Source organism: Lathamus discolor, chromosome 8, assembly GCF_037157495.1.
Source record: "Lathamus discolor isolate bLatDis1 chromosome 8, bLatDis1.hap1, whole genome shotgun sequence".
NCBI lineage: Eukaryota > Metazoa > Chordata > Aves > Psittaciformes > Psittacidae > Lathamus > Lathamus discolor.
The window spans coordinates 1,076,536-1,101,219 of NC_088891.1; the positions used below are offsets into that span (position 1 = coordinate 1,076,536).

Here is a 24,684-nt window from a genome sequence, read left to right on the forward strand (position 1 = left end):
GCGGGGCGCCGCGGTGGCGGCCCCAGCGCAGCGCTGCGGCCTGGCCCAGGTCCGGTACCGCGGGTAGAGCCCGGCCCGGCGCCGTGCCCGCCCGCCCCGCTCTCCCCGCTCGCCGCCGGGGATGCGCCCGGCCCCCCGGGGCAGCGCCTCTGCCCGGCGTTGGGCTCCCTGAGCAGGCTTCGCGCCCCCAGCCTGACCCTGCTGCTCCCCTCGGAGGCTCGGGCGGAGGCGGGCAGCGGGTGACGGCCCCGCCCGGCGCTCTCCCCCATGGTGGGCTTCGGGGCGAACCGCAGGGGCGGCCGGCTGCCCTCGCTCGTGTTCGTGGCACTGGTGGTGGTGATCGCCGTCCTCGCCTTCAACTGCTGGAACGCCTCGTCCCGCCAGGCGCTGCTGCAGGAGGAGCTGGCCGAGCTGCAGAGCCAGGCCAAGCGCACCGAGGTGGCCCGGGGCCGCCTGGAGAAGAGGAACTCGGACCTCATGGGCAAGGTGGACTCGCACAAGAAGCAACTGGAGCAGAAGGAGGCCGACTACAGCCACCTGAGCAGCCAGCTGCAGGCCAGGGACGGCCAGGTGAAGAAGTGCGAGGACAGCAAGGTAAAGAGGGGGAGACAGGAGGCTCTGCCCGGTGGCCGGGCTCCCCGCAGCCCCGGGCGGGTGCACCGGGCCCCCGGAGGCGTGTCGGGCTTGGTCGCAGTTGGACCATTCGCAGAATGCTCGGGTTTCTGAAAGCATCCCAGGATAGAGCCGAAAACGCCCAGCACGGGCAGTGTGTGTGCAGGCAGTGGAAACCCGAGAGCTCGCTGATTTCCAGACTGCTGTTTTTAAATGTGCTCGTTTTCCTTCAGCTTTCCTCGTCTGCTGATCTTTTGTAATCAAAAACCTGCTCACAGCCCTAAAACAACGGTTAGTTTGGCCTCAAGGAAAAAGGCACAAGTCTAACGCTCAGGTGCAGCGCCCTGAGCTCGCCTGGCACAGCACAGCCTGGTCCCTGCCTGTGCTTGGGGCATAAAACCCTGCTGCTGCTGAGGCAACGTGTCATTTTCCTTAGCTGGGAAGAAACAGGGCAGTGTGAAATCCAGCCTGCCCTGTTGTGTGGGGGCGGCCTGGGGATTTCTTTTGTTGTGGAAGGGAGGAGGAGTTCGTGCATCAACTTTCCTGATGATCCCAGGCAGCTGGTACAGAGGAGTTACACGGGCGAGCTCTTCACTCAGCGGGTACTCTATTTGTATGCAGTTGCCGGTTCTGCTGGGTGAACGCTGTTTATCTCCATGGGATTTATGGAAATGTCACGCTCTCAGCCTCGTTACTCTCTGAATTTGTTTTTCGGGCCCTTTCATAAGACACATTTGATGAGCAGTGTAAGAAAATGCATTTAATTGTCCCAGAAGAAGCTGAATACATGCACATCTCATTACAGAGTGAGCCTCCTTCAAACAGATGAACTTTGTGTTAAAGTTATGTTTTCTTTCCTGCTGAACCATTAAAATGAACCCATTCGTGTGTTCAGCAAACGTGGCACTTTATTTTTGTTTTCTGAGATTGGAATAAAAAGCCTGATCAGATTTGTCACAGGGGATACCAGTGCTCTCCACTGGAAACTAAGGCCACTAACACCAGGGTGAATAATCCTGTGATACTCTGAAATCTAGATTTAATTAATAAATAGGTATTCCATCCATATCAAAGTCTGAGTAAGAGCTGAACTGAGATTGAAGCCGCTGGATTCCAGCCTGAATGATTCTGTGATTCCAGAGCCGTTAGGTTGTAACAAAGGTGTTTCCCCTTGTAGAAGGCAGAAAACCAGTAGTTTTCAAAATATTTGGGTGTTTTGGTTTAGGTTTTTTTTTTTTTTTTTTCATTGTTGGCTTTTTTTGAATTGAACTTCTACATGCAAATAGAGGACAAATAGGTTGAGTTGTTCTTTGCCCTCTTCAGTAAAAGCAAGCTTTCAAAGGTGGGAGTAGCTTGGAAACAGTACAGGTGGTGGTCAGTGCCCTGAGCTGGAGCTCCCTTTCTTGGGCTGTTGAGGGTACTAAAATAAGGGGAGCTCACAGCTAGGCTGGAGAGATCAATGGAGGAAGGCTGCTGATGGTTGGTAGATGCATTGAAACTGCCTCCAAGCTGCAGGCTGTTGGAGAAGTGGCCAGGGATCAAGGGGAGTACTGTAAGTGGATGCTGGTGGTGTGGCTGTTCTTTCTGTGGATGAGGTTGGGTTCCTGTTACCGAGCCTGCATTCACAGGGCAACGAGCTTGTTTTGTGCATCATTGGCTGCCAGGCGTCCAGCTCCTCGGTGACATTCAAGTAAGCCATCAGTCACTGGGCTGTGTGGCAAGGCTGGCTTTTAATGCAAGACATTTTGTATGTTTCTGTAATTCTGTGATGTTTTACAATAGGACACCAGGCAAGGAAATGAGGGGGTGAAGTGAGGGTGCCTGGCAAGGGTTGCTGAAAGCCCAGAGCCTGCTCTGATGCATGATGCAAACCAAGGTGCTGTTGAGCTGCACCTGCCTGCTGACCACTTCGTTCTCCATAAACCTGGCCAGTCTTTGGACACTCCGCGTCAGGAGGGGACCAAGAGAAATGTGACCAGTAAAAGGCACCGCTTAATTTTATTGTTACTGTGTGCATACTGCAGTATATGCCTCGGATCCTCATTCTTTGTTCTAGAAGCTGCCACTTAGGCCAAAGGAGCCAGCAGCTTTTGAATATCCCCTCTTCTTTAGTTCAAAATGTTCAGTGGGCCTTAACAGGCAAGAGCAGCAGCCTGGTTTATCAGTAACCAGTCCCTGTCCCTTTCTCCTTTCCTCCCATGTGAACTCCTATAATGTTCTCGGTGGCAACAATCCTGGCTGTTCTTTTTTTCCTTCCAAAGAAACCCCTTTAAGTGACTAGAGAATAAAGGTCCGCTTTAGGGAATAAAGATCTGTCATAGAAGTAGTGAGTAGAAGGTATAAAGTGTCTGACCAAAAAAGGCTTGAAGGATAATTGTTTTTCTCTCAAAATAGAATTTGGCAGGGATGTTCTTGGAACAAACTGGGTTTTACCAACAATCCATTTGTGAAATGCAAAAGCCAGAACCAGACATCATCACTGGTAACTCCCAGGTATCTTGTTTCATAGAAAACTCCTGTGAGAGATGCTTCTCTGGTGGTTCTCAGAGCGTCAGTTCTGCTTCGTGCCCCTGTGTCTCCGTAAGGGTTTCTTTGCCTTGTGGTCATGCAAATTGGGTGTTCATTTCCCAGTGTTGAGGCAACTTGGGTTTCTGCAGGCAGCTTTCTCCTCACTCAGTGGTGTCTGTAGTCAAGCCCAGACCCTTGTGTGTCTCCTCCCTCCTGCCACGTTTGCAGCATGCCATTCACTGCACCAGGATGTTTGCTCTTGGGAGCAAGTGTAGGAATGTGACCTATTGTCTTGTGTGGCTTCATTTAGAAAAGAAAAAGCCTGAGTTCTTGGGGTTTTCTTCTCCTGTCACAATGTGATGAGCTCATGGTGGTCTCTTGGACCCTGGAACACCCAGAGGAGTTCTCCTGGAGGCAGGCAGGCAGGCAGTGATTGCCCTGCTGTCTGAGAGGTGATGTGTGTGGGTACCATTAGTTTCCTGAGTATTTCATGCTGCTTTGCAGCATACTGTGAGGAGGGCTTCCCCCCCCCGCCATCGCTTTACACATCCCTTTGCAATAAGCTCAGTAAGATGACTGAAGGGCAGGGATGTGTGGTGGAGAGCTGCCAGATGGCAGCCACCCGGTGTGTGGGGGTTCAGAGCTCTGTGGTTGCCATTGCGCCTATCTCATCCCAGAGCTATGGCTGGTGCCCCGAGGTGGTGCTTCACAGGATGGAACTGTGGGGTAAAACATCCTTGGGAGCAGCTGGCTATGTTATTTGTTGCCAGAACTCCTTGATAGCTCCTCAGTTTGCAAAGCTGTGATACTGAATGATCTTCCATGCTTACCACGTGTTCCTGATGCTCAGCGTCATCCCTGATGCTGTACTAATAGCATGGTCATAACAGTGTCTATTCTGAAAAAGGCAGCTGGCAACTTTAGAAGGGTCTTGTGCAAAGGGGTTGTTAAGCAGCTCTCCTGTGCTGTTCCTGCACATGCCTTAGCAATGTGTGTGCCCTGGAGCAGGGACACTCTTGCTGCTTGGACGGGCAGCTCAGAGGGTGCTCTTGTTGGGTAAGGAAATGCCCCCCGGGGAGGTTACCGGGTGACTGTTTATCATTATCAGAAAGCAGCACCACCTGTGTTCTGTCCCACCATCCACAGAGATAACCTCCAGCCTGCTCCTGGCTTCTTTTTGTCACCTCACCTTTCATTACAGGACATGATGTTACCTTCCAGGCAGCACTGGGAGGGTTGTCTTGCATGTACAGAGCTCTGGCATGCACAGGATTTCCGATGTTTTTTCCCTGTGCGGAGCTCATTGGGCTCCAGAGAATTTCTTTTGTACATCCCAAGTGCTTTGGAATGGATCTGAGAAGCTGCTGAGAAACAGAACATACAAATAGGACTAAAGGAGGACACAGCTCAGAAAGAACTGGACTTGTGCCATGGTTTGTGGAGTGTGTTTTTTTGCATGTGTAGGTGGAACAGATCCCATGAATCATAAAAAAGCTTCTTCCCTTCCTCTCCTTCAGATGAGGGACATTTGCTGTCAGCTGAGCTGTTTTGGATATAAATCCTGTCACTTCTCTCTGGAACTCAACATCACCAAGATGAAAGATAGTGATAAAACTGATGCTATCTCCAAATCAAACCCTGTAGCAGACAGGCAGCCCTCCCCTGGCCTGTGGCGAGTCCAGTGTTTTATGGGGTGAGCAGAAGCAAGCCAGGAGGAAGACTTCGTGGATGATGAATTCTGATAGATGAAGGTTTGAAAACAGAACCTGCCACTTCCCTCCTTTGTTGGTAGATTTATTGGGCTCTGAGAAAGAATCACTTTAGAGCGGCGGAGAGGGAAGATGTGGTCATTATTGCGAGTGGCTTTGCGAAATAGGAAAGGTGCTTTTGGTTAATGCTCAACAATCATGGTTTGTACCTGTCCCCTCATCCTGGTGTTGGCTTGATGGAGGGCTGAGTGCCTGTTGGAATAGAAGGGCTTGGTGGTTACTTCTGCCTGTGCTTCTATGCTTAGTCCAACACAGGCTTTCATTTAACTGAGTGTTGTTCTTTGTACATCCCATAACTGGAGTGCCCTGAACCTCTTGGTGGGCAGAGCACGTGTGTGACCGTTGCTCCAACGTGTGGCTTGAACGTGCCGAGGCTGCTCCTCAAGCATCCCTGGGCTGTTCCCATTTTGTATGTGTTTCAGAGCAACGTGGTCAGAGATCTCGGGTTACCAGGAGATTGCATCATTTGCCATTCTCCCTGGTTTTGGGAAAAGCCTGTGAAGTGGCTGAGCCTTCCCCCCGAAGGTGGGAGCGTGGCAGTGGTACCTCTTGGCTTGGTTCTCAGCCTGGGGCAGGGTTTGCTGCCAGCATTGCCCATGTATGCGGTGCTGAGCCAGGACACTGCAGTCTGGCACAGAGCAAGTGCTGGCCGGAGCGCTCTGTTCCGTGAGGAGCCTCTGGGATGTGGCTGGAGCTCTTCCCTGGACCCGTGCCTCCCTGTACGCTGTGTTCTGCGGAACATCACGGCTTCAGCAGTTCTGGTATGGCCGGAGAGCTCCTGAAGTTGGAAGTGCTGCCTTAGCCATGTGGGACACACTGAATCCCAGGGTCCAGAGTCTGTGTGTCTCTTAAAAATACTTCATGCATGGTTTTGTGTTTAAAGACATGAATAAGTTGCTGAAAGGGAAGGCAGAGGTGGGTGGAGGAAGTAAGGACATATGTCTCTTGTTTGGTTCAACAGGAAATGTAGGTAACCAACTCAGCCACTGAGCTTCAGAATCCCAGTGGGAATTGCAGTAGTCCGAGTGTGTCCCATGCCAGAGCAGGGCTGCTTGTGCCTCAGTTTGCTATTCAAGAGGTAGTTCTGACCTTGCAACCCGAGAGTCGCAGCCCCATTTCAGCTCCCTTTCTAGAGTTACTGCTTACATCGATCATGAAGCTGCAAGAGAAAGAACTACAGCATCAGTGTTGCCTGATGAGTTGTGGGGTTTTTCCCCTTTTCTTGGTATGTTCTACATGTGCATCGTTCTCTTTGTTTCTGCTGTGTTTTGTCTTTACATATGTCTTTGTGTAAGAACAAGACAAAGCATCTTTACTTAATGCACATGCATTTCTCATTTCTTGTAACTGCTATTTATTTCCTTACTAAAAATACCCAATGAAAAGCTGGTGTGGAAGGCTGTGGTGTCGGATTCCCTCTTAAAAATAAAGTGTGTGTGGTGAATATTTGGTAGCATCACATCACTGATTTACTTTAAATAGCCATTAGGTAAAGAGTGGTTGTGCTGCTGATGCTGTGCTTATTTTTATACCCTTGCCTTTGACACTGGGGATACTCCAAGGCCTCCTGCAGTGTCAGGATGCAGTGTGCTTCTTTAGTGCTGACAGAATGGGCTTTTTTGGATAGTAATATGTTCTGGAAATCAGTTGAAGTCCTTGTTAGCAAGGCCTAAAGACAGCGCTCAGGTTGGTGATATCACTTACAGGTAACTAAATATACATCCCTTGTGTTTGCAGGAGCTCCACACGTCATTCTGATGATCCTTTATATACAACGTCTTTACAAAGCAAACAGACATGCCTGAGCCTTCAGCCTCTGACCTGCTGATGCTCTGTACTTACGCCACTGTTTCTTCCTTTCAGATTAAGCTGCAGAACAACATATCCTATCAAATGGCAGACATACATCGTTTGAAGGGTAAGGAACTCATGGCTAAATGATGGTTTGGCAGGCTGGGAAGTTGTGTGTTTTCACTGCCTGGGTACTGCAGAAAACATCTTAAATGAGAGACCAAGTGGTGCTGGAGCATCGTATAAATTGAAATGCCCCATCCCTGGCAGTGTTCAAGGCCAGGCTGGACAGGGCCTGGAGCAACCTGTTCTACTGGAAGGTGTCCCTGCCTATGGCAGGGGTTGGAGCTGGATGAGCTTTAAGGTCTCTTCAACCCAGCCATTCTATGAAATGTCACTATATGTGTTTATTGACTACTCTGGATAAGCAAAAGGCTGGCTTTTGCTCTACTGTCTGCAGAAAGAACATGTTCTGACACTGCTCACTTCCAAGAGATGAGGATCATTTTCATGACCAAATACACAGTTCAGTCCAGTTTGGATCAGCAGCATTGTGATCCTCAACATTTGAGTTAGAAAAGGTCCAGAAAACATCTGTTGGGGCTGTTCTATGCAGACATGATTACAGTGCCTGCAGTGCTCCTGTATGGGTTTCAGAGTGACCTCAAGCAGCTGATGCCAAACTTTGAACACGCCTGCAGACAACATACTTGGCACTTCTGCCTCTGTGTCTGTAGGTGCAACTTAAAATAGCAGGAAGCATGGCAATTATTTGTAGCCTGGGGAGCAGGGAGAGGAACTTCCAGAACAACTGTGAAGACAGGAAATATGTACTGGCTTTATGGGTGGTGTGAAGGTACCTTCTGTTGTACACTTACTGCAGAAAAAAGATTATTTCATCATCAGCAACCTAGTAGTACTTCTGTGTCACTCAGAATGCAGAATCTTTTAGGAAATCAAGGAGATTTCCACCAGATGGGTGAACTAGCATTGTGTGAGTCTTCTGAGTGAAAAGGTAAAGAAAAACTTAGGGGTTTTGGCATGGTATGAGAATTATTCTATAATTCACGCTGACATCTGGCAAACACGAGTAAATTGGCATCTTTGTCAAGTTACTTAAAGAATCTTTAAAGTATATCTAGAAGGAATAACATAAAGCTTGAGCATATTTTTAACTTCTTTGGCAATACTGCCAGTTGTATCTTCTTCTGTTTCTGTTTCATGTTGGTTTTTGCTGTTTGCTCTAGAACAACTGGCAGAGCTGCGTCAGGAATTCATTCGCCAGGAGGATCAGCTGCACGAGTACAAGAAGAACAACACTTACCTTGCAAGGAGGCTGGAGTATGACAGGTAGAGCTTCAAGAACGGTGGTAACTGTGGGTTTCTGTGTGTGTAGTGGAAGTCTGTGCTTAGTGAAAAGTGCAAATGAATGCTGTTTCTGCCAATCCTCAAACTTGCGTGTGCTCCCTTGGTGATGTGACCGTGACTTAGGTAGTTGTTTGATTTCAGAGTTCTGTTTTTCACGGTGTTCTGCTCCTCTCCCTAAAGTGACTCATGATCCAAGAAAAATCTCACTTACTGGAGGTGTTCAGCATTGGACAATTTTAAGTCAATGCATTTTTTTCTAACTTGGAGATCTTGGTTAACAAATACTTGGAGGAGTCCAGTTGACTCTTCTATGATTCTCTAGGACACAGCTCTAGGAGTGTAATTTTATTTCTTTCACTGAAGTAGAAAGCATTGTGTAGATTGAAATTTGAAGCTGACCTTAGCCTTTATTTATATTCTTTATTCTTTACTCTTTGTGGGGTGTTGAGTATTAGTGGGTTTGTGGGAGACAGGAGTTTTGTCGAATTGGGTTGATGTTGATGTGGCTCACTGGAGAAGTTGGGATCCTGAGCTGTGTCACCCAGATCCTGTTATTTGAGTTGGTGTCAGTAACTGATAGTGGTGGTTGTGCATCTTCTTTGTTGAGAGCCATGAGGGGAGATCCTGCTTTCCTGGAGGAGTTAATGTCTGCTGACAGGTTAACTGTGGAGTTCAACTTTCCCATTGCTTTCCAGGGTTTGGAGACACGTTCAAAGCCTTTCTGTTTCTTTTCCTAGTTTTCTGCTCTGTCCCTGTTTTTATCCAGTTCTGCTTTCTTTCTGTATTCAGTCCATTTCCACTCCATTCCAAGACAAGGCTTTTTGGACACACTATTCTTGTTATAACTCAGGTTTGGCTTTCTGTGCCGCTTCATATTTTCCCCCCTATTTTATTTATGGGAGAGCAGATGCAACAAATGAAATGTTACTAACAATGTGTTTCTAATCAAGTCTGCAGTGTGGGCAGCAGATCAAGGAAATGAGACTGCAGCATGAGGAAAACATCAAGAAATTAATGGACCAAGTTGTGCGGGAACAGAAGGTAATGCACAGCGAAGTTTTGTTGAGTTAAGAGTCTGATGTCCTGTTTGTTTGACTGAGCATTGCAGATATGGGGAGGCTTTGGACATTTCTTCCCTAACTTTTGGTTAAATATCTTCCTGAGCAGCCCTAAATGAGTATCAGAGTACGCACATCTGCCTGTTCTGCTCAGTCAGTGAACCGAGCCTTGGAGATGGGGCTTAATTCCTTGCTCTGCTACAGCCTTCCTACATGACATCATTGTGAAGGATTTCAGTTTCTTCTCTGTAAAATGGATATTACTTTACAGCTCTCTAGGGCAGGATCTGTGTCCTTACAACCTTGTACAGGTTACTGCAAAGGGGAACCTGATCTCTGTTGAGGCCTTGAGGTGCTAATGTGATGCAAATAACAATGGCATTTGAATGGTATCAGGGGTGTAATTATGTGGTGCAAGCTGCCAGTAGAACATGGGCCTCTTTCCTACAAGCAGATGAAATAACCTGCTTTTCTTTAAATCTAATTTCCTTACTTGTCTCTGTTTACAAACAGGCAATGATAAGGTAAAGGTAGATTTCAGTCTTAAAATCTAGAATAGTTTCAAAGTCTCTGATCTGAGGCTCAAGGCCAGTGACACCTTAACCTGTTTGTTTTACACTTGAGCCACATACACCAATATAAATGTCTTACAGCCCTGCTTTATTTCACATTTTGTGTCCAGTATCCATGCTGTCATCTCCTACCCCAGGACTCAGGTTTGTAGATGGAGGAATTCTGCTCTTGGTCACTTTGATGATCATGTAATTCAGAAATGCCATTTTGCTTACCCAAAGTAATCATGAATTTGAGGGTGTTTGGTTTGTCATTTTCAGGGATGTGCTTAATGCTGGTTCCTTCTGAATTTGTTTTAACAGGACACACAAAAAATTCAGTCCAGTAAAGACACTGAAGTAAGTCCCAATAATGATGACCAGCCGATACCTAAGACTGTTCCAGAGACAGAGGATAAAAACACAGTAGAGAATGAGCAGCCTTCAGATCACGTTGCAAATGGCAAAGGTATCTGTTAGGTTTGTTATTTCTGATGGATAAAGAGCCAGTCTGTGGTGTCCTCGTACAGAATCCTGCAGTTCTCTGAAGTAGAACAGTGAATTATCTCGGGATGAGCCAGGCAAGGAGCATCTTGTTGGAGAGCTGGTGGCTGGGGGTGAGGAGCCTTGAAACCACTGAGCAATGTCTAGCTGGGAGGAACAGTGGGGAACCTCTGGTTAGCAGCAGCTGTACAGGAGGCTCTTAATGAGTAATTATTGTGGTTGTGTCCTCCCTGAAGGCCTCGTTGAAAGACAGATGGGGGTTCCCTCTGTTTCTGCTTCTTGTGCTGCTGAATCAGCACATTTTGGTATCAGTTCAGTGTCTCTGCCAGTCAGCTTCTTGCAGCAGGCTTTTTGTACTCAGCTCCCAAGAGCAGTACATCTGTTTCCCATCCTTTTCTGGAGACTGCACTGATTTTGGGAGTGCTGCTCCAGAGCAGTCTGCAGTGCAGCACAAGGAGTGTTGTAGTTGTGTTATCAATGTCGGATGTGTTCTGTGGATAAAGGACTTTTCTCCTGGTCCTAGAGCCTTCCACAAGAGGGAGATTGACTGTTAATAAGGCCGCATGTTCTATTCTTGTCTTGCAGAGAAAATCAAACCAGGAGGAGATGCAGGAATGCCTGAAATAGAGGATAATGACCCTGCTAAAGCTGAAGACACTCCCACTGGTTAGAAGTATTCTCATACTTCCACATTTGGGTTCTTGGTGTTGTATATATTCTGTTTGAATACCATGTGTTTCATAGTGAAAGCAAAGTTTTAAAATCTCCCTATGGTAATAATATTCAAGTGGGGTGTAAAATGGGGTAATTTTTACTGCCCTTTTGAGGTTTGAGTTCTCAGCTGAATGTTGATAACTTCATTATTTTTGTCCCAGAAGTCTTGTATTTTGTATTTTAATCTATGGCTTAAAACCAAGAAAACAACAACAAAGTTGGCAGGATTGTTAGGGGAAGACCTGGTATACCCTTCCTCTTTCAAGCTTTTGTCCTTGTATTTTGTTTTAGCTTTAAAGAAGCCGCTTATTTCAGCTCCTAAAAGTGAAGCTCATCAACCTGTGTTAAATCTTCCAACTGAACAGCCCCATGCTCCAAATCTGGCACCAGGTAAAGTTCTTACTAGCAGGTGGCAAGTCAGCATTTTGTAGGAAACCCACTGTTAATGTCTGCTGCCCTGAGTGTCAGATGTGCATAGCCAGACCCTTCGTGGTGTTTGATGTGCTTGCGAAAAGAAAGCCAATGATCGGTCTCTGCAGGATACAAGGCTGCGCGTGTCCTTAGCCTGGCTTCCTGAGGCACTGAGCTTCTGTGATCTTTTTGTCCATCCCCCAGTAATTTCTGAGTCTTTTGACCAACTTCAGCCAAATGTGAGAGTTACAAGTTTCAAAGAGAAGTGCTTCAAGATTTCTGCACTGGGCAGAGGAGAGTAATTGAAATTGGTATCTCCCCTTGGGGGTACTCATTACACAGGGCTGCAACACATCACCGGGAGTTGATTGTAGATCTGTTGGTAGCCTGTTCTATTTGAAGATTAAACAGTGGTTAAATTGCTCAATGTCCTCCTGTTCCTATGAGCAGCTCACTTGAGGGTGGTTGGGGGAGAGTTAGGATACGAGAGAATTAAAAGTACTGTGGTGACAGGGGTTGGAAGAATTGCAGCTAGAAAGGGCATGAATCCGTATAAAATACACTGAAATTTAATGCTCATGGATCAAGTCACTTTGCTTTAATGTCAAAGATAAGGTTAGGTTCTATCTGCACCTTTGGCAAGTTCAAACACTGCCCTGCTAACAGCCGTTCAGTGTAACATGCTTGTTACGTGTGTGTGACACAACAAACAGCTTCAAGTTTATTATGCCCATCCTTGGGCCCTTTGAAACAAGGGGCAGCAGAAGCATTTCTTAATTTCTTTCCTTTGGCAGTGGCTGCATAAGCAGATGAGAGCACCAAAACTGGTGAGCTCAAAGCCTCTGTATGCATTTAGAGTTTATTATTTCTAAATGTCAAATCTTTTAAATAGTTCCTTTCCTGTTGTTGTGAGGCAGTGCTTTTTGACTTTGATTAATGAGGAAACATTAAAGACAGCAAGTGAAAAGCTTGCTGAGTGAAACTTGGAGTTCATCAGCAGCAGGTTGATGAGGATTTCAGGGGGGACCAGGGCTTTCTGTATTCCTTGGTTATATGTTAGTACAGTTATTATTTGCAGCATAACTGCTGTGACCTTCTGCAAGCTTCTTCTCAGATCATAGCTTTGAAACAAGAAATGATGCTCAGTAGACTTGAAAAGCTGAGTTTTACCAGGAGGATAAAGAAATACATAAATGTATTATTGTTCTGGGCTCCATCAAGCACTTAAGTACATACAGAAAATCACCTGAGAAGCTGACGACTTGGATTGATTATGAATTAACTGTGATGAATTCTCTTTTGCAGTAACTTTACAGCCTGCATTTGGAACCACGTAAAACCAAACATGCTTCCTTGTTCTGTAGGTGTGCGCAGTGATGCTGATGGAAACACAGACGTTGTGAAGCAGATCCCTCCCAATTCTCTCCAGCACTTGAATTTTGAAGAAAACATGGAAGGCCAGAAGGAACACAAAATTGAGACAGATCATATCAAAATCCCAAAGAGCAGAGTTAGTGACTTGCAGAAGATGAAGCAAAGTAAGTTGCTAATATCATATGCTTCAATAGGGTAAAATCACTTCAGTTTCTGTTTGTAATAGTGCCTGTCTGGGAAGTGGGAACCATTACAGCAGATGTCTTCTGGAGAGTAAGCCTGAAATGTAATGTGTTAATGTGTAAAAGATACACCTTAATGAGGCATCTTTAGTGTGTATGTGTGTGTATATATATATATTCAGGCATTAAGAAAAGTATTTGCTTACAGGAATTACAAATGCTTTTGGAAGTTACTATACTTTTCAATAGATTAAGTCAAAACCTTTGACACATTTATGAGAGTTACTTATATTCACACTATTACTTAAGTGAAGTTTTGGACAGTATGATAAGTGTTCAGCCTTTATATAGAGGGTCTTTGGGTGGTGCATTTGTACTGGCCAGAGGTTTGTCCTTCTGTATGAGAAGTCTTCCAGAACCCTTCTCTTCGGTGTCTGCTCAAGGAAGAAGCCGATAGACAGGAGCAAATCGTGTGTGTTGTGTGTGATGGTGGTGATGCTGCTGAGGCTTAGTGGGCAGGCAGCAGGTAAGAACTTGCACAGCCATGCACGGTTGTGCGATGTCTCTGTCATAACACCAGGAGAGTATTACACCTACAGCATCTTCCTGTAGGAACATCACACTGAAGTTTCTTATGGTATCAGTGGAGATGCAACACTCCTAAGTATTAGTATACAGTATAGTATAGAGTATTCTGACTGGGTATACTGTAACCTAGTTATTTTAAAAGACCTAATTCTGATTGTTAAGCATTTGCTTGGGGAAGGGGCACTTGGAATCAAAAAACAATGTTCCAAAAAATTTTTTTGGGTTGTTTTGTTGGGTTTTTTTAAAGCCAAATAAGATTTTTCTTTCTATAGCCATTATAAATTCAACTTTACACTTCTTTGTGCTCACAGCTGATTAGTTTCCATTTAGGCGTTGGTTTCTATTATTAAAATCGTTCTGTACTCCAAGATGGCAGGTTGTTACATCAAAGCAGCATCCTCGGAGCCATGAAAATTGTCAGGAGGAAAGGATTCTGTAGCCTCCTAACAGAGACGTGTATGAATGCTGTGGATCAGATACACAGTGGTACAGAAATAGTGGTTTTGTTGAAATAGAATCCTGAACTGGTTTCAGTGACCAGTGAAGAGGATCCTGGAAGCTGGAGTCACTCTTGGGGACATGAAGTTGTCAATTCACTTCTGTCACAAGTTTTAGCTTGGGAAGTTCCCTTCCTTAGAGTGAACTTGTAGTTAATTGATAGTGCCTGAGAGGTTTAAGAGGCCACCTGCAATGGCTTCTGAACCATTAACAACTCTGTGGTGTGATGGTACCTCTCTCAGAAAGACGTCTTTAGAAAGTGAATGGAGGGAGGATGTGAGGAGTTCCAGAGACCCAGCAGCTCTGAGACCTGGAAAGGCACCAGAACAAGCCCTCCATCAGTTTAAACATGACAAGAGGTTAGCACGGATTCCTCAAGAACAGACTGTGACCAAGGGAAGTGATCTGAAAGTGTGTATTCAAAGGAAAGAGAGCAGTAAAAGCAGGAATGTGGCTTTGTTGTAGGCAGATGAATGGAGACCTGGTCAGGAATAAACTATTTGGTGGGTGCACAAAAGACTGTTCCAGGCATAGGCATCACTAATGGTTTTATTTGCAAAGCTTCTGTGAGGTTCACAAAGGTGCCTCCTCTGCTTGGTGGTGTTTGGTATTTGGAGTGCTGGATGACCACCAATGTAGGAGATGCAGCTTCACAACATAAAAGCTTGTGAACATGAAGCAGTCTGCAATCAAGAACAGAGAAATTCCTGCCCAGAGTGAGTGATGAACAGCAAGTGAGCAGTTTGGGCAAACCACGTGGGCAGCAGTGGGTGCTGGTCACTAACAAATGCTTGAAGTGAAGTTTTTTCTCTGGGATGTGATAACAGGATGTCAGGATGATGAGATGCAGTAGCTAACTCTGTTTTACCTAGGCCATCCTCTGGCTTTAAATATCAAAGATGATGGGAAGCTGGAAGGAATTCAGGGGAGAGAAAAAAACAAACAGGGTTTAGTATGAGAGGGGAAAAAGCTCTGAAAAGCAAAGGGCTGAAGAGGTAGGGAATGGGCATCAATTTACTGTTGTCTTTCAGAAACAGATCTTTTGGGAAGGCTTCGGGGATTTTAATATCCCTCATGGATCGTTCTGTTGAAGCAGGGATAGGTGTCTTCAAAACTGACATGCAGCCTGGCAAGCTGTGCTTCCACCCTGTATCCCGAGATGTACAACACAGTTTTATCACAGGAGCTGCTTGAAGACCCTGTGCTTGCCAGGTGCCCACAGCTGAAGTGACAGAGCTTCATGTTTCAGTGGCTGGGGTCTTCAAATGGATGTGCTGTCCTCCCTGGAAAGGGGGAATGAAGGGACCTGGCTTTGCAGGCAGGAGCAGTGAGTGGCATGGCTCCACTGCAGGCTGCAAGTCAGTTATTGTCACATTTCCTTTTCTCTTTGCTCCTTCACATTTGGAGTGGCTTCGATGTAATGATGCAGTGAGGGAGAGCCTTTTTCTCTATCACCCATTCAAATAGCTGCTCCAGGTTTGTGGCAGATTTATTTCCCAGTGGTCAGCAGTGGCTCTTTGGAAAGGTCCATCAGTGACACATCCATGCCCCTCGTGTGGAGGAGCCCAGTCTGGCACACAGCTTCCACTGGAGGTGGTTGCCTGGCTGGGTGTTGGTTACTGAATGCTTCAGACCTCGTGCACTCAGCCCATGGACCAGTAACCAGGGGTCAGGGGATCTGTCCTATCTCCCTGCTTTCAGAATCAGGGAATTTCTCCCCCAAACGTGTTTTTTCCTTTTAGATTTTGATAGCGAGGTACAGAGCTGGGCACACTGTTTTTCAGTGCACTTGGGTGTCTTCCATGGCTTGTTTTATATTTGACATGTGTGAATTGTACAGTTCTGTCTGCTTTTTACATAGGATGTAGCGGCCAAAAATACAAACAACAGCAAGGATTACTCGGTTGGGGATGAACAAAGAATAAGATGCTACACTTCTCATTTCTAAGCAGATCATAGTTTCTTCTAGTTTGTGTAAATAACTAATTCCTGTTTCTGTACACCTGAGCCTCACTAGATGTGATTCCTCTGCTTTGCCTCCCCATCCAGACAGCAGCATGTTACGGGTTCTGTCCTGGGCTTTGTGTGCTGCCACATCAGAGAGTTTTCACTAAGAAATCATTTCAGTTTTACATCTGTCTGTTGCAACCCCAACCTCTCTTTAATCCTGGTGCTAAACTTATGTCCTTCAGCTTTAATTCCCTCTTTAATTGCTTCCACTGTGAATTGTTTAACATCTGCCCCAGCAGAGTGTGTTCTCAGTCCCTTTCCAGCCTGTAACGATTGTATCACACTTTAATCCTATTTTGTTTCATTTCCACATCATCCCTCTGGACTCGGATCCTCTGCAGGCCCAGTGTCACATTCCTGAAGCGACGGGCACGCAGAGTGAACTGCGTTGACTTGAACAGATCTCCTTGTACCCCATTAACCACCAGCTCTGAACTTGACATCACACCATTAATCTTTCATTGTGTGCTTGGGCGACTCTCTCATCGTTGCGGAGCTCCAGCTAATTCTTGTGGCTTTTTGTGCATTGTTTCAGTGTCTGGAACTATTCTTAATTCTTTGCTGGGAGACAAAAATACTGGATTCAGAACACTTTGGAAACTGTTGAAGCCTAATAGGAAACCCGAGTGTAAAGCCAAATCAATTAGGTAGTTAAAAACAGTCACTTCAGAGGCACAAGGCAGAGCTTTGCTGGGTTTTCAGCCTTGATGGTGTGGTGTGTGCTCAGCAGAGGGACCCGCATACAGGGTCTGCAGTCTGTTGCTCCGCTGTAAGTAGGAAAATGCTGGTGGTCCTCAGACATAAAGCCTGGGTACAGCTCCCTGTGTCTGCTCTTCAGCGTGTTCAGAGAACTTGTGCTGGCGTTCGGGTAATGGAAGGTGGAGGTTTTGTTTGGGCTCTTACTCCAGCTCTTTCCTCTGAGAGCGAAGCTTGTAATGAGCCAAATGCTGAGGGACTCGGCATGGAGATATTCCAGGACTTGCTTCCCCCCTGCCCTCTCCCCTGTCTCCCCCTTCCTCCTCCAGCTGAAGCTACCCCAGCCCTCTCCTAACCTGCTGTCTGCTTTCAGTTAGAGTCTCCCTGTTTCTTTTCTCTCTGCTTCTGACTTAATCCTTTGCCTACTTCACAGGCCGATTCTTTGATGAGAATGAGTCCCCTGTTGATCCGCAGCAGGGTTCTAAACTGGCAGATTATAATGGGGATGATGGTAACGTGGGTGAGTATGAGACAGACAAACAGGCTGAGCTGGCTTACAATGAGGAAGAGGATGGTGATGGTGGAGAAGAAGACGTCCAAGGTGAGCTTGGGCCTTACCTCCATCCCGTTGTGACAAAATCCATTCTGAGTTTACTTGTTGAATTTGTGTAAAGCCCTTCTACATTGACCTGATCACAAACTTCCCATATGAAATGAATGAGCTTTAGGCAATCCTTAAATTTGGTCCTGCTCGTGCTTGAGAGCGATGCTCTGGCTGTGGGCAGTGAGAGGCTTCTAGTACCTTATTTTGGTTGTGCAGCTTCTGCTGGAGAATCAGGACACTCAAATTTCCCAGATGTGGTTCCCATCTCACTGGGATGCAGCCTTGGATGCTCCTAAAGCCATTTCAAACACAGAGGTGTAGTTTTTATGACTACTCCTTTTGTCGTCTCCACCCTGAGGCCGTACACAGCAAGGTCTCAGCTGGGGATCCCCAGTGTGATCTTTGTGCCTTGTACACAGATTCAACAGGGTCCTGCTTTCCTCCTAACCCACCTTGTGAGCGGCTGACCCAATGCAGCCTAACACCCACCCGTGCATGTCACCACCTCTGCATGCGCTGCTGAGCATCACCTCCATCTCTGTGTGCTGTGGACCTGCCATGCTCTCTACCATCCTACACCTATTGTTGGTCACAGTCTGTGAGGTTTGCATGTCTGGAGGGGAAAACATTTCCATAAGCATATATAGTATTTCCACTGAGTGCAAAATAGAGGGGTACCCCCCCACATCCCTCCCCAAACCCTGACTGATGTTCTCTGGGCATCCTGATTCTTATCCTCATAATGCAGTTTCTTATGGTAGTGTTTCAGACACGTATTCAGTTGCTGTGCAAGCATAATTAATGGGGAAGGCTGGTACAAAGCACCTGATTTCTGTGGGCATGCACTGAACTGTGCAGTGTAAGCGGGTTTTTGGGCAGGCTGGTGGATTGAAACTCGTGAGCAAGCAAAAGGAAAGCGTGGATCAGAACCAGGGCAATTAGTACACTTGCTGATAGAAATGAGACCTGTGCTGCTGCTCTGTTACACTCTGCTCTGAGCTAGCAGTGCATTCTGGTTGTTACCCTCAAGCAGTGGTTATGGTCGTGTCACTGGCAAGGGTGGGTCACTGTGTGTGTGTCTCCAGGCTCTGCCCTGCACATTGAAGTAGCCGGTGGCTTGGATGCTTCAGGTTTAGGTCAGTTCCCCTTGGTGAGCAAGGGGTGATGCCCTCCTCCTCACCAGGTCCTTAACTGGACTTCACAAGACAACTCTTGGCACTTTAACCAAGGTCAGGGAAGTGTTCCTGAAGCTGTCCCAACTTCTGCCACCCGCTTTAGTCAGCCCTTGGGCCTGTCTTTACCAGGAGTATGGGAAGAGGCAGGAGGAGGCCTCAGAGCTCCACACCGATGTCCTTATTGGCAGGAGGACATCACTACAGTGGCCTTCATGGGGAAACTATGGGCTTTAGGTAGCAAGAGTTAATCCCATGTGTGTTACAGCCATTGCCAGCAATGTGAACAGTGTTCCTGCATACCATACACAAAAGGGTGGGGAGGATGCAGACATTAGTGGAGGAAAAGTGTTAAAGACCACAGAGATTGTGCTCATGTAGCTTGTTGTGCAAGGGATCTTTGTAAAAATAAGAGCTCTCAATGAAAGTGGCTTCGTAGAGCCAGTTCCCCGTAGATGTGGTACCTGTCAGCTCACTGCTGGGCTGGCCTTACATTGGGACTTGGTGAAAACCTGTTTTCTGATCCCCCTGCCCTGTATCTGTACAGAGATAATGGTTTACTACCTGGTGGTGAAGACAGAGTGACTTCTGGAAGCCTTTTAACAAAGAGTGGTCTGAGCAGTGCATGTTACTGCCTTAAACCCAGCTTTCCAAGCCCTCTTTAATGCTGTTTCCTAATGCCTTGTTGTTGACTTGACCCAAGGCACAAGTCACGCAGCGTGAGGAGAGGTGCTTCCTGGGGTAGTGTCTCAGGGAAAGTGTCTGTTTTTCACAGGGATGTGTGTGAGGGTGGGATCGTGGAGGGGTTCAGGAGGGGGTTGGACTCGTGTAGGGGAGGAAAGAAATAATTCCTGTCGAAAAATTATTAGGAAAACATGGCCTGGTTTTGCATCAGGCTGGAACAAGGCACACGGCGCATGCAAACAAAGCAGCTCCATTAAACACTGTTTCTGTGGCCGCTAGAGATGTGTGGGCCTTGGGCTGAAGTTATGAGCGGCAAATACACGTACCTGAGGGATGTGTCCAGCCTGGCAGCCCAGTGCCCATCCCTGCCCCTGCCTGTGGGGATTTAAACAGTGTCGGCTTCTGCTGTAGTCAGTGTGGTTTGTGGTGGCGGGGCAGTGGAGGAGTCCATACATCAAGTGATACCCTGTGCTGTGCGAGTGGCTCCTCACTGAACAGCAGCACATCTTGTAGATAAGCTTCAGGCTGTCTGCTGGGAGGAGGTGCTCATCCAGCCACTGTCAGGGACACCTTCCACTGGAGCAGCTTGCTCCAAGCCCTGTCCAGCCTGGCCTTGAGCACTGCCAGGGATGGGGCACCTTCACCTTTCCCATTCAGGACAGAGCTGTAAATCCATTGTAAGAATGAGTTGAAGGATGTGGCAGCCTGGAGTGGCAATGTGCTGGCCTTGCTCTGTGTTCCCAGCAGAGCATGCAGCTACTCTGCAGGTCAAGAGGAAGCATCTTGCCTGGTGGGTCAGGTGTGTATCACAGTGTAGGCTTGTGCCAGCTGTGAAGAGCAGAACATGTTGCTGGTTCTCCTGCAGTGCTGGGAGGGAGAACAGGGATTCCACTGACACGAGCCTGGAAGGGGCTGGGAGCTGCCGTTCCTGTTTTTAAAAGCCTTTCTCCAACTCTGACCCGCGGGTTGGAGGTGGGAGATGGGAGGTGGTGGTGTGTGAAGCACTGACAGCAGGGCTGGCTTCAGCAGCTAAGATGCACCGGCCACCTTGGTGTGGAAGGCACCGGCGGTCCAGCCGGAGCAGTAGGTGGGAACAGTGTCACTGTAGCCTGGAGGGGGTCGTGCCTCGTGAGGTGCCAGCCTCTGTAGCACCTGACAGCATCTGAGCTCCAGAATGGGCTGAAAAGTGTTAATGGAGCTTTGCAAGGCAGCTGAGTGTGGAGCTGGGCTGTAGTGGGGGAGTTTGAAATCCTCATAGGAAAACTCTCAACTCACAGCAGCGAGTTTAAACCATTTCATCACCTCGTGAGTTACTCCATCTCTGCAGCAGGGTTGCAGCAGTAGAGCAGAGGATGCTGTCCCAGGAGCTGACAGCCACCCCAGGCTCATGTGTGTTCTCTGTGTGTTCCCCAATGAGTTCATTCCCGAACCCAGGCACACATTCAGTGTGGATGTACGCGTTAGCTGCTTAGATGTCTTTTCAGTAGCATTACATCAGGTTTGACCTGAGTGCTTCATTTGTAGATGATGAAGAACGGGACCTACAGAACGACCTTGACTATGGCAAGCCCCGCTTCAGTGATGGCGTCCTGTGAGCTGTGAACAGGGACAGGATGAGGCTGCACCCGAGGGACCCAACGTGCTGCAGAACTGAACCATTCCTGCTTCAGGTTCCTTACCTTAAAGGGAGCTGGTAACAAAAAGTGTCACATACTCAAAGTCAGCGAGTATCAGGAGGCCGTTGTGTACATATGTGCATAGTTGTACTATTGCAGATTGTATTAAAACTACATTTTTGTTGTTACATTGAGCCAATTACTTAGACTGTTCCTTCTCTGTAATAATCTTTACACTTCAAACCGGTGTTATAAATACGGGCTGACTTGTTTCTGCCATTTAGACAACTTTGTAAACTGGAGAACTTGTACAGTTTGTATCTCATGTAACAAATCCACTGTGGAACCACTGTACAGCCAAAGGACTCCTTTTCTACAGTACCTGTCTGAGGGCCAGCACTCCCACCTTCCTCATGCGTGCCGTGTTGTGTTCCGCAGGTGAGCTGTCAGTTGGGAATGGGAACAGGATGTTAAAAGAACTGCTCCCTCCTCCATGTATCCGAGGGAAGTGCCGCTCCCGGGCAGCATGAACCACCTCAGTTCTGATCACAGCGACCAAATCTCATAGCTAGAGCTGGAAAGCAGCAGTTCTTAGAATTCCAGTGCTTTGAAACAGCCTGAAATAGTTGTGTAATAGCTTGGTTTAAAAGGTGATAGAAATAAAGCAGCAGGGCTTGTAGGAGACCTGTGTGGATGTGCTAAAGAGAGCACTTGTGTTAGGGAGAGGCGGGCAGGTCTGTGCAGCTCTGCAGGGACGAGTGTGCTCCTGCTGTCCAGCAGCATCCATCCTGTTGTCACACGAGTTAATTTGCAGTTGAATGCTTTGATGCAGGTCTCTCTCTGCCACGTTCCACGTTTTGATTTGCTGTAGCAGAAGGTTTGCAAGTTCAAAACTTTTTGTATTCTGTGTTTCAGCACTTTCTGAATTTCCTGGGAATGATTCTGTTGATCTGCACTTGTGGAAATTAAGGTTCTGAACCCAACCTGCTTCTCCAAAAGGGCTACTGTGAACAGGGGGCCTGGGACCCGGGCGGGTGGATGTTCTGTCTGTACTCAGGTTCTGATTGGGAGCCACAGCTGAGGTTTGCTCAGTGCCCATCAGTGAACCTCCAACAAACCACAAGTTGTACAATTCTTTATTAGGCTGCAGGGATCTGTGACCCCGGTTTCACATAGAGAAGAAATAAACCTTTCAGCCTCTGGCGCGGCATCTCAAGGGGGGTTTTGTTTGAGGCTTGAGCTCTTCATTCCACACTTCTGGGAGGCAGATGGGGAAGAGCCCTTTGCATGGTGCGAAAACCAGACACTGAACCTGCTCAGCATTAGCTTCCCCTACTAAAACCCCACGAGAAGCAGGAACTCGTGCCAGGGCTCCAGGAACTGCAGCCTTCAGCAAATGCTCTATTTAAGCTCTATGATTTTTATTTTTTTTTTTGGTCTTAAAGTGTAATTTCACCCTGAATTAGGTGTTAACTTGAATTCTTCTAATGAAAGCAACAGTTATGGGTTCTAATAAATTGTTTAAGGTATGTGAGGCTTCTGGTGTTTCTCTTTGACTTTTTACAGTTGGACTAACTTCGGGCTTTGTGGAAGCCGAGGTGCTTTTAGCTGCTTGCCTCTTAGAATGCTAAACCCAGTTCATGTTATTCCTTCGAATCTGTTCGAGTGGGGGCTTTTGAAAACAACAGATCCACCCCTTTTCTGTGTCACAAGCAGAGTGGTCCCTTGGTACTCAGGGCCTGTGTTAGTATATTTACCATCTTGAGTGAGGTGGTAAGTGACAGGAAGGATTCCTTAAGGTGATTCTGTTCATCCTGACCTTGTAGCCTGGTTACTGCTGGACATGATGCAGAGTGACAAAGCTGTTGGATAACTGATGCTGGGAAACAGGTGAATTTTATCCTTATAGTTTTGCTATAATTATTATATGTACAATCAGTTATTACATAGAACTTTTCTTGTCTTCTTGCCCCAGGCTGTCCCTTATTTTAGATTTAGAAAAGCCCCACATGGTTTCTTTAGGTCAATGACAATAAAAATGAAAAGGACACTTATCCTTAGCTTCCCGTGCTGATCCCTGCCCCTCCATCACTGAAATGGTTGCTGCAGCAGCCTTGCGATGCACCCACTGAGTCTGGGCACGTACGTACAGCTCAGAATCGGTTGGGCAAACCAAGGAATTGGTGGTTTTCATAGCATTTGAAGCTGGTGAAACAGCCTGACCCTGGCCCAGAGGGATGCTTGGCCTCAGCTCCTACGCTTCATGGGTTTCTCTGTTCTTTCTTTGAGAAACTGATACAGTTTTATGGCTTTTTTCATGATCAGCTAAGGAAGGGGCAATACAGCCACAAAGGTGACACACAAGCATCTGTCTTGGAAGATTTCACCTCTCGCATGGTCGGTGCCTCCTTGGAGAGCAGAAGGAGGTTGGCTGATGACGCACCCCCAGGCTCAGTGAAGGTTCACCAGGGAGCAAGTGCTACCGCTTCCCTTTCCACAAGCACTGAGCTCCTCCGGCAGCAGCAGCTGCTCTGCCTCTGTGTTTTGGGAAGTATTTGGCATTAGCACAGCCCCTATAGAAGCAGTTTGATCTCGGTGGGTATCCTTTTAAGGAATCCAATTTAGGTGACCAAGCACTTTACCCTTCATTATTCAGTGATCCAATGCTTGAAGAATTTTATTTCTAAGGGGAATTGTTCTGTCAAATTCCGCTTTGGTAAAAAAAGCCAATCCTGTGTTCTTTTGGGAAGGGGCCAGATTGTATTGAGCAACACTCCATGCTCGGGGTGGCTGTAGGTGGCTTCCTCATGGCTCTTCCCTCTCCCCTCTCTCATATGTGGCTCTTGCTCCTTGTTCCCCGAGCCAGCCCTGTCCCACCTTGTCCTTCCCGGGGCTCCTCCAGCCTGCAGCGGTTCCTCACTGCCCTCCTCCTCCCACTGTGCCTGCTTCCAGCAGCTGGGACCATGGCTCCAGAGCATCGGGGCGCTTGCTTCAGTGAGGAACAGCATCTGGCCACTGCTTCAGCTGGAAGACGCCATCTGAACCATCACACTGAAGGTGCAGGACCGCAACCAGGCACCTTCATCCTTCAGGAGCTCCTCATCCTCCAGGTCAGAGCTGTTCCTGTGCAAAATCCTGCTAGCTTAACCCTATTTGTGAGTGCTGCAGTGATGCTTAAATGGGGGTAACCTCTTTGGCTGTAGGTGGGCTCTTCCTAAAGCAAGTGTCCCCAGAGGGAAAGTAGCCCCCAGAAATAGGGCTTGCTTCTTTCCACATGGTGCTAAGGGCTGCAGCCATCCAGTGATCCATCTGTGCTCAGGAGCCACTTACCAGTTCTTTACAAGTGGAGTCACTACCACAGTTCTCATCCAACCCCTGTTGCCCCTCCTTTGAGGAGGGGGGAAGCCTGAAGAGGTGATGCAGTGTGATTCTGCAGAACAGCATGTATTGAACACAACATGACCAATGCCTGTTTCTCTAATAAAAGGTGAGCAAACACCACCTCACCTTTAGAAGCATTAGTTTGAAAGTCAGTGCTTGGCTGACTCTCACGAGGGTACCCAGCCAAGGGCCAGGCTCTGCTCAGCACCACTGGCCGTGTTCATCACTGAAAGCACTGAACCTGTCAGGTTTTGGTTTATAAATGGGATTGAGGTCCCTGTGTCGAGCCCGTACCTGTTTCCATGGAAATGACAGCACACAAAACCTCTCCGCATTCCCGAGCAAGCGACTTCCATGTCTGCTTCCCTCAAAGCACCAGCAAGACTCTGACATGAAACTGGCTCCTGTGTTGGGTGGGACTGGTTCACAAGAGGAATCAAACATGGTTCCTTGCCACAACAGCCCAGAGACTTCCCAACGATAGACCTGGAGCTGAAGGAAAAGGGGGGAAACATCAGCCTCTGTGTTGTGACTACACTGGAGAACTTACGGGCTCCTACATGCCCAAACCAAGGAGGGATGGAAGCTGCACA

General features: G+C 47.3%; 1 protein-coding gene and 1 long non-coding RNA gene across 4 annotated transcripts in view; one reads left to right on the forward strand and one right to left on the reverse strand.

Annotated features, from left to right (window-relative positions):
* GOLM2 (golgi membrane protein 2) lies at positions 1-22,239 on the forward strand. 2 transcript variants are annotated; one of them, XM_065688508.1, is made up of 10 exons: positions 1-594; positions 6,753-6,807; positions 7,928-8,030; positions 8,999-9,089; positions 9,982-10,126; positions 10,747-10,827; positions 11,167-11,265; positions 12,651-12,824; positions 17,068-17,235; positions 20,619-22,239. In XM_065688508.1, exons 1-10 carry the CDS (start codon positions 268-270, stop codon positions 20,687-20,689), a joined length of 1,314 nt encoding a protein of 437 aa, XP_065544580.1. In that variant the 5' UTR covers positions 1-267; the 3' UTR covers positions 20,690-22,239. The 2 variants fall into 2 exon arrangements, with proteins under 2 accessions (XP_065544580.1, XP_065544581.1); XM_065688509.1 differs by lacking the exon at positions 17,068-17,235.
* Positions 22,129-24,684, reverse strand: part of LOC136018865 (uncharacterized) — an 8,308-nt gene continuing 5,752 nt past the window's right edge. For both annotated transcript variants that reach the window (XR_010614615.1, XR_010614614.1), the window contains one exon: positions 22,129-24,583. This is a non-coding gene — a long non-coding RNA (uncharacterized LOC136018865). The remainder of the gene's footprint in view (positions 24,584-24,684) is intronic.

Coding starts and splice junctions, on each gene's coding strand:
- GOLM2 (XM_065688508.1), top strand. CDS start 268: ATGGTGGGCTTCGGGGCGAACCGCAGGGGCGGCCGGCTGCCCTCGCTC. Junction 8,031..8,998: donor AGGAGGCTGGAGTATGACAG/GTAGAGCTTCAA, acceptor TTTCTAATCAAG/TCTGCAGTGTGGGCAGCAGA. Junction 12,825..17,067: donor CTTGCAGAAGATGAAGCAAA/GTAAGTTGCTAA, acceptor CCTACTTCACAG/GCCGATTCTTTGATGAGAAT.